Source organism: Micromys minutus (assembly GCF_963924665.1).
Source record: "Micromys minutus genome assembly, chromosome: 21".
NCBI lineage: Eukaryota > Metazoa > Chordata > Mammalia > Rodentia > Muridae > Micromys > Micromys minutus.
Genome location: NC_137956.1, coordinates 39,288,265 through 39,301,694, shown reverse-complemented (window position 1 = coordinate 39,301,694; position 13,430 = coordinate 39,288,265). Strand labels below are relative to the sequence as shown.

The following is a 13,430-nucleotide window of genomic DNA, read 5'->3' as shown; positions in this document are numbered from 1 at the left end:
TAATTTGAACTGCACAGACTTGGCCCAAGGGGTTTCAGAGGAGGAGAATTTCAGAATGTGGCATAGAGATTGTTTTTGTGGTATTTTTGTGGAAAATGCAGCTGCTTTCTTTGCCCTTGTCTGAAGAGTCTATCTGAGGCTAAGTTAAAGAGATTTTTTTTAAAAACTTTGTTTTTTAAGATTTACTTATTTTATTCATGAGTACACTGTAGCTTTCTTCAGATGTAGAAGAGGGTATCTGATCCCTTACAGATGGTTGTGAGCCACCATGTGGTTGCTGGGAATTGAACTCATGACCTCTGGAAGAGCAGTCAGTGCTCTTAACCATGGAGCCATCTCTCCAGCCCCGGTAAAGAGATTTTTATTAATTGCATTGACAAAAGAAGTCTCAAAAAAGCCCAATAGAGACTTCATTTTCTGGTTAAGTCTCATGAAGAGCATTTTGAACAAGCATAGCAATCTGAGAAAAGTATAAAATATATGGTTTGAGTATTAAAAGAATGCCGGGAAGTGAAATGGAGTCCTGTATTCTAGGAGATCACTGATTATGGGAGTAATGACCTTGGGGCAAGATTCCACCAAGCTAAATTTAGGTGATACAAGCCTTTAATCCCAGGAGGCAAAGAAAAGCAGATCACTGAGTTCAAGGCCAGCCTAGAACAAAGCAAGTTCCAGGTGAAGAAAAACTTAAATCCAGGTTTAGTGGACGACACCTTTAACCCCAATGTTTAGGTAACAGACATGCAGATCTCTGAGTTTGTAATCAGACAAGATCCAGGACAGCCAAGCTTAGGCAGTGAAGGAGTTGGAACAAGGAGGTCGTGTTCTAGCCCTTGCAAGCAGCAGAACTCAACAGCTTTAGCCATGTGGGTCTGGCTTTACATTCAAGAGGAGACCACTGGGACAAGGTTGTACCTCAAGCTGCAGCTTTACTTGATAATGTGTAAGAATTACCCAGGTGGCACTCATTTTGAAGGCATGAAAAACAGCTGAGGCTTGGCTCTGTCAGAGGGCATGGAAGGCTATTGGTAAAACCCTGTAGGGGTCATGCAAAGGATATGAGGCTTGGTACCATGAAGGGAGCCTATGAGAGGCTATTTGTTAAGCCCAGTGACATCAGAAGACCCTAGCATATTGGAGATACCAGTACTATGGGCTGATCACCAAGAATAGCAGTGGCAATGGCGTGGATCAACTCGATGTTAAGTGCTACATAGGGCAGAGCAGGAGGAGCAGAGAAAATCAACTGTGCATCCCAGACACTGAAACAATAAGTTATAACATTGAAGTTGCCTTGGAGACCCCAAGTATTTGAGATGCCAGAGCTGTGAGCTACCTTCGAGGGAAACTGCTAACAGAAAGTGAAACAAGCCCAGGAGAAAGAAGTTTGTTGAGGTCAACAAAGATGAAAAAAGAGTTAGTAATCTGAAGACCACAGTTTGGAGTTTCTCCTGCTGGTTTCCTGTCTTGCCTTGGGGACTACAGTTAAGTGGTTGCATGAATCTCAGAAGAGACTCTCAACTTTGGACTTTTAACACTGTTGAGACTGCTAAAGACTATGGGGACTTTTGAAGTTGGACTAAATGTATTTTGCGTTATGCTATGTTTAGGTATGGCCCTCATAGACTCAAGTGTTTGAACAAACCAATGGGGGCCAGGGAGTGGAATGCTTTATTGATTTAACAAGGGAGTGGCACTATTAGAAGGTGTAGCCTTGTTGGAGGAAGAAGTCTCTGAGTTTTAGAAAAAAAAAAACTTGTTAAAGGTGATAGTACTGAATTATCTTATCAGAAGATTCAAAGAAGTCTGTTACACCCAAAAATCTAAACCTCTGGAATCTTAGGAGAAACTTAAAGAAACTAGAGATACTTTTCTTGCCCTTATCTCATTTTTTCTCACTTAATTGGTATTTTTACAATTTCTGATAGATAAGAAAAATTAAGATCAGGACTAGATAAATGGCTCAGGTGGTTAAGAGCCCTGAATGGTCTTCCAGAGGTCCTGAGTTCAATTTCCAGCAACCACATGGTGGCTCACAACCACCTGTAAAGGGATCTGATGCCCTCTTCTGATGTGTCTGAAGACAGCTACAGTGTACTACTCATATGCATAAAATAGATAGATAAATCTTAAAAAAAAAAAAAAAAAAAGATTAAGATCATGTTATTAACTAAGAAATCAAGTAAAATTTATAGCCAACCTCTAGTTTCAGAACCCAGTTTCCCAAAGTATCTTCTTTGTGACTACAGTCAACCCTTCTAGCTCAGAGACATTTCTGCTCTTTCCTTATGTTTCACATCATTCCTTTTATCTGGGGTAGAAAGCATCCAAAGCAAAATGAAACTCAATCATAATATAGTGCCAAGAAAACTACTGTATGACATAAAGACCCTTAAAAAAAGAAACACTTCATCAGCTAACATACTTATTCCTCTATTTTGAATAAGCTTAATGTCAGAGTTAGCATTATCTGAGACTATTAGGTAGAAAAATGCCAACCTAGAATTCTATAGATGATCAGAGAATTGAGATGTATAAATTAAATGAAGAGTACCAATACATCAGATTTTAATTCTAAAGCAAATTATTAATTCCACAGTTTCCACAGTAAGTCAAAGGTTGGTATCCTGTTGCTATGAGTGTTGCAGAAAGATGAAAAGGCTCGGTCACTTGAAGCTCTCACATTCAAATGCAGTGCTGGCCTCTACTTTTCTGTACCATTCAAGCTCTCTAAAACAAATATCAAGTATCTGTATTCTTTATAGCTTATAGCAGCTAAAGATATTGTCAGTCCACATTAAATATGAAGGATTCCACACTTCAATAAAATAACCTCCAGCATTTTCTTTATCTTTCTAAAGATTTATTTATTTATTAGATGTTAAGTACACTGTAGCTATCTTCAGACACACCAGAAGAGGACATCAGATCTCATTACAGATGGTTGTGAGCCACCATGTGGTTGCTGGGATTTGAACTCAGGACCTTTGGAAGACCAGTCAATGCTCTTAAGCACTGAGCCGTCTCTCCAGCCCACCTCCAGCATTTCTAATATCTGCATACGTATGTTGTACCTATCCTAAACTGTGAGAGTAGATAAGTTTATTAACAGGCTTCAACTAAATATTTCCTCTTACCTGAACTTGCTGTGGCTGCTGAACCTGGATCTGCTGCTCTTGCTGAGTTTGTGGTTGAACACTGGTTGTGACTGGACAAGCAAGTTCAAGCAAAGACCCAGCCACTTCAGTGCTGTCTGTATAAATGCAGTTCCCACCCTGCTGGTACACCATGGTGGTGGTGGCAGTCTGCTGGAACTCCTGAAGAGCTTCTGGTCCCTTAGAAGCCAGTGAGTCCAGAAATTCCTTCATCCTGTGTTGCGGGACAGACCTCGCCTTTACTCGGATGTACTCTTCAAATGAAATGGTGTTCTCTAGAGAATTATTCATATTGCAGAGTCCTTAGGGTTCCTAAAATTAAAATGGATAGTCAACATTCTGCTACTGTTAGCATGTCGCTTGTATATTTTTTACATTAATTATCAGGCTGTGGGCATGCACATGCCAAGGCATACGTGTAGAGGTCAGAGGACAACCCACTTGAGTTGGTTCTCTCTTTCCACCATATGGGTCTTAGGGATCAAATTCAGGTCATCAGGCTTGGCAGTAGGTGGCTTTACCTACTGAGCCAACTTACCAACCCTACTGTTTGCTTGTCTCGAAATCTTGAAATAAAATACATAAACACAATTACTCTGGTAATATGTTGACCAGGCTGGCCTCAACTCTACAGAGATTACCTGCATCTGCCTTGAAAGTGTTGTGCCTGTCTCTGAAGTATTTTCGTTTTTAACACTGAATGTGTGTACAAGATAATACATAGCACACATGTCATAATATGGCAAGCGTACAGAGGCAGAAGACAACTTTGTATAGTTTGTTCTCTCCTCCCACATCTACACAGGTTCCGGGAATGAAACTCATGGGCTTACACAAATGCCTCTTATCTGCTGTTAGCACTTCACCACCCTTTTGCCCAGTCTGTGCTAGAATTTCATGTAGCCCAGGCTGGCTTTGAACTAGTGCTAGGATTACAGGTGCAAGCCCGTATAATATGCCTATCATCTTTCAACATTTTGTTTTGTTTTCCTAAACAGGGAACAGCCCTTTGTAAGAGCTCTGGCTGCTGGAACTCACTATGTATATCAGGCTGGCCCTGAATTTATAGAGATCCACCTGCCTTTGCCTTTTGAGTGCTGGGATTAAAGGCATGTGCCACCCCTGCATGGGCCTTCAACATTTCTTAAACCAAACTATCATACTAAAACAAAAACCAAGCACATTCAAGTACTGGATAGAATAGGCTGAAATCATAATCTCCATTCAGCATCAGGCCAATTTCATCCTCAGTATACAGTCAAGCATTAGGCAGTAATGTTGCATGCAAAACTACTCCCATGCCTGTTTGCACACATTGTTATTCGAAGCACTCAAGAGGCAGATGCAGGTGGAAATCGAAAGGTTTGAGGCCACCCTGATCTACATAGCAAATTACCAGCCAGTCAGTTACAGAGACCCTGATTCCAATAAATAACAACTGTCCTTGTAATATCACAGAAAAGAATACCAAACAAGGGGAGGGAGCTATGAGCAGATTCCTACCTAGTGACATGTTTTTGTTCGGTTGGGTTTTTTTTTTTTTTTTTTTTTTTTGAAACAGGGTCTTACTATGTAATTTTGGCTGGTCACCTGGCCCTTACTGACATTTTATTTCCACTTCTAGGTACTACTATAGGATGGTTATTTATGTATACCATCAAGCAAGACCCAAGAGACAGGGAGCATATTCTTTACCTCCCATCACAAACACCAAAAATCTCCTGGACTCAGTCAGTGGTACACTCCTTGTTCCCTAAGTACATGTAATCCCAGTACTTGGCAGGCTGAGGCAAGAGAATCTCAAGTCAGAAACCAGTGAGAAGTATATGCTACATATACAAATCACTTTAAAAAAAAAAAAAAAAAGCAAAGGATCATTTAAAAAAAGGCAGAGATGAAAAAGGAAAAGTAACGATCTCATTTTCCACACATTGCTCAAATTCTTTTGCATCCTGGCTAAAACATACTCTTTTAGAGCCATATTTCTTGGTTTCAAATTGCACTGTGACGTCGACTGTGTCTACTTTAGGGAAACTAGTTAACATCAATATTTTTCCTCCTATTAAACAGGAATAAAATATCACTTACCTCAGAGGTAATATGAAAGAATATATGTGTTTACAGTGCTTAGAAAAATACTTAAGAAAAAATACCATGTAACACTGACCAATCTTATTAAAATAATTAGAAATGGTGCTGCAGAGTTGGCTCAGTAGGTAGGAACCCTGGCTGTCCCTGAGGACTGGGGTTTAATTCCCAGTACCCACATAAGTACCTCATAAGCTTCTGTAACTCGAATTCTAGGAATCTGACAACCTCTTCTGGCCTTTGTAGCACAAGGCTTGCATGTGGTACCCATAGGCATGGATACAAAACACCAATAACCACATACATAAAAATAAATACATCTAAAATGAATCAGAAGGAATTGAATAGTTCCTTAAATAAATCACTACTAAAATCCAGAAATCAATTTTGCACATAAAAAAAAAAAAAAATCAAGTATCAAAAATGACCTGGGTCCAGGCAGGCCACACTCTAGAAGCCAAATCAGGAAGATCATGAGTTTAAGGTCAGGTTGGGTTACATTCTTTTAAATCTTGCCTCATAAAAACAAAAATAAAGAGTTGGAGAATACCTGTTGGTAGAGTACTTGACTGCCTAGGACACACAAAGCCCTGGGTTTTGTCCCCACATTACACAAAATGACAAGATGTTGCAGATCTGTAACTTCACCACTTAGGAACCTAAGAGAACTAGAAATTCAAGGTCATCTGCAAAACCAACGAAAGCAACTCGACTTTCAAAACAAAAGGGCCAACAAAAGAGCTCAAGGGTAGACCAAGCCGGAGTTCACAATCTGTGATCTGAGTTCAATTTGCATGACATGTATGATGGCAGAAAGGAACCAACTTCCAAGAGTTGTCCCTTGATCTCCACACACATATCCTGCCATGTATCCACACACAAAATAATAATGTAAAAGTTTAGAAACACACCAACAACAAAAGCACAGATACTAAGCTGTCTGTCAACACTGTCTTTGTACTACCATCTTTTAGGCAACACTAACTCAAGAACAAAAGCGGTCACATAATAGAGTAACAAACCAAGTGAAGCTTCTTGCCAAAAAGGGCTCTCAGTTCATCTCGGATGTCTGGAAATGTGATTTGTTCCTCTGAGCTATTGAGCAAGACACACTCCATCTCTCTTTCACTGCTGAGATGTTCTACTCCATCTACAGTCACATTTGTGGGTAACCATCTACTTTCTTCCCTCTGACTTGAAAACTCTTGGCAGAAAAACCTGTGTAAAGCTGTGTCCTATTCGTCTCAAAATAGTCTGCATATGGAAGGTGCTTCTTATATACCTTTAACAAGAATTAAGAATTACAATTCTGGGGCTAGAGAGATGACTCATCAGTTAAAGCATCACTGCTCTTCCAGAGGTCCTGAGTTCAATTCCCAGCAACCATATGGTGGGTTACAACCATCAGTAATGAGTTCTGATGCCCCCTACTGGTGAGGCAGGTGTACATGCAAATAGAGCACTCACATATGTAAAATAAATATACAAATCTAAAAAATAAAAAAGATTCTTCCTATTACATCTGTAACTCAAGAAAAACAAAGGTACGACTTTTCTCAAACAGTGTATTTTTTTAGGAATAACAGAACTATATATCCAGAGCTAACAAATGAAACCAAAGAGAACCAAATAGTATTCTGGCTATTAATTTTCTAACATTGTTAACATTTCTGTGGGACAATATGTAAGTATAGTATACTAATTATTCTTGGGTGCTTTCAAACAGAATGACCCAATAACGACTTATTAAAATAATGCACATATTGTAAATACTTCTTTCCACATAAGCACAGTAACAATGGGACTGGAAAGATGACACAGCAGTTAACAGAGGACTTGTGTTCAATTTCTAACACTAATGTCAGGTGCTGTAACTCCAGTTCCTGCAGGGGACCCAATGTCCTCTTCTACTTTTTGTGGGCACCTGTGTGTAGACATGGAGACATACAGAAGCAGAAAAAAAGGGCTGGAGAGATGGCTCAGTGGTTAAGAGCACTGACTGCTGCTCTTCCACAGGTCCTGAGTTCAATTCCGAGCATCCACATGATGGCTCACAACCATCTATAATGAGATCTGATGCCCTCTTCTGCTGTGTCTGAAGACAGCTACACTGTACTCATGTGCATTAAATAAATATTTTTTTTTTTAAGAAAAAGAAGCAGAAAAAAACTTTTTGAGATAGAGTCTCACTATGTAGCCTTGGCTGGCATGGAACTCATGTAGAACAAGCTGGAGATCCACCTGTCTGTCTTCCACTCGTTGGGATTAAAGGCATACAGCAGAACACCTGGCCCATGATTTAAAAAAGATAACACAACAGACCTTTATACTATAGAAACACAGTATTTCCACAAAGAGAAGAAAATAACACAATAGATATGCCTTTAGCCTATAGAAACTCAGTGTTTCCAAATCACTGCAAACTTCAAAACTACAATATTCCAATAAATAAAAGTTCATCAAGCTAGCTTCAACCGGACACACAAATGCTGTTTTGGAAAAAAAAAAAGAAAAAAAGAAGTTTCCCCAAGAGTTCATTTAAGACACACACACACACACACACACACACACACACACACTTTTTTTTTAGAGACATGCTGTCACCTACTGTGGAGTTCTGGAAGGCTGGAAATCAAATCTAAGGCCCTACACATAGACTTAGCACCTAAGTGCATTTTAAAGCAATACTGTGAGCCAGGCTTAGTGGTGCCATCTTTAATCTCAGTGCTCAAGAGGTAGAAACTTGAGAATCTCTGAGTTCAAGGCCAGCTTGGTTTACACAGTAAGTTCCAGGATAGCTAAGGCTATACAGAGAAACCCTGTCTTAAAAAAAAAAACAAAACCAAACCAAAAAAAAAAAAAAAAAAAAAAAAAAAAAAAAAAAATCCAAGTTGATGTTTCAATATAATTCCACTGCCATCTATATAACTACAATTTTTTTAGCAAATATGCTAACCTACACTATCTAGCAAGTTTTATGCAAGCATAGAATACATCAATCAGCCTGACTCAAAAAATAAATTTAATTAAACTAAGAAAAAAAGCATGTCAAAATAGAATGAGGGAGGTGTTTCTTGCCCCAATGCTACAATTCTGAAAATATTTTATGACACAGAAACATACATTAGATGTGTTTTAAAAAAAAATACAATTTTACTTACATGTCCCAGTATCATTAATTACATATTAGGAGAAAAAAGTAAAAAAAAAAAAAAAATCAGAACATCAATAATTAGCTGATGAATTTCTGTGTAATTCTCTACTGTATTTTCCATAAATTACATTGACAGAAAGATACTTAATAAGTCATCCTTATTTATTTTTACTGTTGTAGGGCAAACAATACTTTTGTGAGTAGTATGCTTTTCCCTAAAAATCTTCAACTCTTAACTAAATCATCAAGCCCCCAAAGTCTACATAATAATGATGTTAAATTATTTAAGATGTTGTTCAATGACACAGACTGAAGCTCCATAATAAATACTCAGAAACAAAAGACTCCTAATTAGTGCCTTAGAGTCTAAGCCAAAGACCAGGTAAGAGTCAGTAAAGAAATTAATACTTCTAAAATCCTGAAGCTGTGGGAATAGGCTGAATACCCCAGTACCTGGAAGTCAGATAAAATTAACAATAGAAAACAAGAAAACACAGTAGAGTTCATAGTAGTTAGAAAGTCCTTAAACAAGCATTGGTCTCTAAAGACCTCAGGTATAGTTGCTTTCCAGGAAAATGTAAAAGACAAACCTGCTCCAGATCAACAGATCCACAGCTTTCCATATGCTAGGTGGTTTAAAGCCTGACGGGAGTTAAATATAGAAGCTATTAAGTTGTGACCAGAACACAAAAAGAGGAAAGTATATGACAAGTTCAGTCTGTGACTGCAAACAATTAAGATAACTCACTACTTTTGGGTTGGCCAAATTTCTTTTTTTTTTTTTTTTTGAGGTTTTAAACTTCTAAGAGAATAGCCTGAGTCTTGCCTCTTTGAGCCTCAAACCTCTTACAAAGGTGTTATTGCCAAAGAAGCAGAGTAGAAAACCTAGTTCTATTCTTACAAATGCTAACCCACTATAAAGTTGGTCAAATAAACTCCCCTACCACCAATACCCCCACTGGGGGCCACTCACCCACCCCATGCCTTCACTAAGAAGTCCCAGATTTAAGGGCATTTTCATCATGGTTCTATTTTTAAACAACACACACTTTTGACCAAGAATGGCTGGAGACATGGCTCAACAGTTAAGAGAACTGACTGCTCTTCCAGAGGCCCTAAGTTCAATTCCCAGCAACCACATCGTGGCTCACAACCATCCCTAAAGGGATCTATCTGATCAAGGTCCCTTTTATAAAACCAAGCAGCCCTAACCTTAAATGTGTATAACATTCCAAATATATCCAAATCTTCACAATAGCACTGATATCTTTAAACTATAAGCAATTTAGTAGTTCACCAACATGGGATTAAAAAAATTGTGAAATATCAACAAGACAATACAGAAAGGGACATCAACTACCACAGCTGCATAAAAAAACAAAATAATAAACTAATTTTGGGAGGCAGAAGCAGATAGTCTATGAGTTTATAAGGCCAGCTTGGGCTACAAGGTGAGTTCCAGAAAAAGCAGATGTACATAGTAAGATCCTGTCTTGAAAACAACAATAATCACAATATGTATTTACACGCAATTCAAAACAAAAGCTATGCTAAGGGATACAAAAGTGGTTAAATAAAAGTGGATAAGACTATTCATAAGGAGATGGTTCAGCAGTAGTTAAGCACACTGGCTGTTCTTCCAGAGACCCTGAGTTTAATTCCTGTACCCAAAGAACAGCTCGCAACTGGCTCTAACTCTAGTCCTAAGGGATCCAACACCCTTATCTCTTCTGGTTTTAAGGACATTGCACAAAATGGTGTACAGACATATATGCAGATAAAACACCCATAGACATGAGGGGGGGGGAGAGAGAGAGAGAGAGAGAGAGAGAGAGAGAGAGAGAGAGAGAGAGAGAGAGAGAGAGAGAGAGAGAGAATATGATTGAGATTATTATTTAAATCAGAAGAATAGTTTGTCAGCAAAAACAAACACTATGAAGAGGGACAGGGATGATGGCATCCTATTTCTTAGAGGCAGTTACACTAATTGGATCTGTAAACAAGGCAAGGGTATTTCACAACTTTAAGGGTGGGTTTTGTAGTGTACTTGTATAGCATAAACAAACCCCAGGGTTTGATCTCCAACTCCCACAGAATGGACCTGGTGACATCACATCTATAATCCCAACACCTGGGGAATAGAGGCAAGAGGACCAGAAGTTCCAAGATCATGTTCTACTGTAACAGGCCAGTCCACAATTTCTAAAATGCTGTCTCAAAGGAAAAAAAAAAATTAGTTTTCTAACACATCTCATCAACCTATAGTTGTGCATCAGCCTTAGTGAGTGCAAAGAACCATTTCCTTCCCCCCTTTGAAGAATGCAAAAATTGCACCTTTTTCTTCATGCAACCAAGTCAGTTTAAAAAGACAGATCACACCCCACAGCCAGAATAGTTTAGTGGTAAAGTGCATGCTTAGCATGAGCAAGACTCTATTCCAATCCTCTGCACCGACAAACAAACCTGCTAAAACCAGAAATCACAATACAGTATTATAGGGAAAACAGTGAAGCTAAGAAAGGACCTGGAACTAAATGCAAGAGAGCAAAAAAGAGAACAGGTGTTCATGTAACAACACACCTCATTCTGAGGCCAATTCAGAAATTTTCACAGAAAAAGCATGGCCATTTAAAAAGCACAGAGGTAAGAAGCAAGGCACACCAAGTTCAAACCACTACTAAGTAACAAAGCATGCAAGTTTATAGAAAGATATCCTTGATTTTGAAGCTGCTATAAAAAAAGAACAGCCACACCCAAAATCCCTAACTGGGTTTTGATTCTGTTGCTTTTGTTTTCTCAAGTAACTAAAATTCACAACAAAATTCAGCCATTCCTCAAGCTTTTGTTTGAAACATCAACATAAGCTTTTGCAAAGATGTGAACTGTGTAAGCTCTTGGAGAAATATAAAACCTTATCCCAGAGAACTCGAAGTTATCTACCAGGTAAATACTAGTTGATGGAAACACTGATTTTAAAAAAGAAAAAAAAAAAAAAAAAAAGGGTAATCCAGAATAAGCAAGCTTAAATGTTATAAAAAGTTTATGAACACATCCTCAATAGACCTGATGGATTTTTTTTGTTGTATTGTTTTGGAAAACTATTTAGGTTCATAGTTGATGCTTTTGCTATGTTAATCCAGAATGTTCCACTGACTTGGATTTTAGGGACTGTTGTCCAATGAACAAATACAGTTTCCCTTATCAGCAGTTTTCTAGTAGGTAGCAGTTTCTGGCAGACAACACCAAGAATGAATGACGAGATTTGTAAAGTTTCAGTATTACCAAGGGGTTGGGGTAACGGACTGCACACATACTTCCAGCGTATGAATGATTTTTAACTCACCAGTCACCATGTTGCATGTATGTCTGCTGCGTGTCCTGAGTTCTTAAGACTTCTAACATTCTGAAGAAGATAGAACAAAGAAGTTCCTTCCATCCTCAGCCTCTTTTTAAGTTTTAACTTTGTTCTTAAAAAAATACAGTATATTAAAAAGTCATTACTATCAAATTTGATTGCTACTAAAAGGAATAATCCTTTTAGCTTGCTTTTCCTCAACCCTAATGTAACAAAACTGCAAAATAAACTAGCAGATGTTTTGTCTTAGAAAAAAAGAGCTGCGTATTCTCCATCACAAACCTAGAATTTCCTAGATAGCAGATCACAGCACTGGAACAAAATGTTAAAAAAAAAAAGCTGAGAAGGACTTCAATTACATAGTTTTTATAGTGACAAAGGCAAATTTTAGAAATTTTTGCTAGATATTTCAGGATTTACAAAGGAAAAAAAAAAGGCAAAGCATTGATCATGTTAATTAAGGTTAAGAACCAGCCCTTATCCAGAACAGAAAAGCAAGCCCCTCCCACCCACGCTGGGGTTTTAAAAAAAAGAAGGCTGCATTTAAGTAAGGATTTAGAGAGGAATTTTAGAGCTTGGAGAGTTTGATACCATACACATAGGAGGATCTCTTTCCGGAGCGCACAGAGGTGACGTGTATCAACTGCGCTTATGGAAGAATTGGCTTCTAATGGAAGAAAAGCGGGGTCTTGTAATGTTAACCTTCTCTCCTCGGCACAAAGCACCAGTACAAGGTGAGGAAACCCATGGGGACCCAATGCCCTCTCCAGCCAATAGAACTCGGTTTCCCAAGCAGAGTAGCACCCTCTCCAAGCACCCACCCAGTACATGGGCCTCGCTTAAGTAACAGCATTCTTCAGTTAGTACGAGCGATCCTGTCCGCCTCACGGAGGAGCAGAACCGCAAGCCAGACCGCAAAGCCGCTATGTTTCTCAGCAGACCTAGGCCACCGATGCCCCGGGCGTCACGAGGGCAAGGGCCCAACCCTCAACCTTAGCCACTCAGCAGGTCGGTCCTCCGCCAGGCCACCGGCCCTCCTCTCGGAAGGGGCGTCCAGCGCGTACTCCGGACAGCGCGAGCAACCCACAGCAGAGCGCGCGCCGCAAAACTGGGGGTCGCGGGGAGGCGCGCGCCCCGGAAGCCGTTCTAGCCCACGGGCTTCAGCTGAGAGCCAACGGGAACGCGCACGTCCGGCGGTTACGCGCAACGGGAGAACAGCACAGCGCGTGCGTTACCGCGCGGAAAAAAAAAAAACAGGCCCGCGCGCTCGCCTCTGCGCGCACTCGTGCGCCGCGCCCACCCAAGCCTCAGGCTCGCCCCTCCCCCACCCGCGGGGCGGAGGCACGCGAGCCGAGGGACGTTCTCCGTTCCGAAGCCGCCCCGAGGTCGCCTGGGCCCAGCAGCAGCGGCCCGCCCGCCCCCGCCCGCCGTTGTGTGGGGTGGGCCTCCTGCCCCAGACCCACAGCCTTGCTGCATTCCCGCCCTCACCAGAGCCCTCACCCGGCGACGTCACCGCCGCCGCTGCCTCCGCTCTACCCTCCGGCCCCGCTTCACCGCCCGGGGCCTCGGTTCTGCCGCCGCTGCTCCAAGACCGACAGGATTTTCTCCTCACAGCTCCCTGGGCGCCATCTTACATTCAACCCTCACGGCCAATGGGAGTTGAATGCCTCTCTCGCGA

General features: G+C 40.4%; 1 protein-coding gene across 6 annotated transcripts in view; it reads right to left on the bottom strand.

Annotated features, from left to right (window-relative positions):
- QRICH1 (glutamine rich 1) overlaps positions 1 to 13,387 on the bottom strand; it is a 36,403-nt gene extending 23,016 nt beyond the window's left edge. For 2 of the 6 annotated variants that reach the window (XM_080934129.1, XM_080934134.1), the window contains exons 1-3: positions 13,241 to 13,379; positions 11,741 to 11,800; positions 3,138 to 3,467 (exon numbers count right to left, since the gene is read on the bottom strand). In XM_080934129.1, coding sequence (XP_080790255.1) covers positions 3,138 to 3,446 — 309 coding nt within the window. In that variant the 5' untranslated portion in view covers positions 3,447 to 3,467; positions 11,741 to 11,800; positions 13,241 to 13,379. Of the gene's footprint in view, positions 1 to 3,137; positions 3,468 to 11,740; positions 11,865 to 13,240 lie in introns of all 6 variants that reach the window. The other 4 variants (XM_080934130.1, XM_080934131.1, XM_080934132.1 and 1 more) reach the window with 4 other exon arrangements.
- Between the last annotated feature and the right edge of the window lie 43 nt (positions 13,388 to 13,430).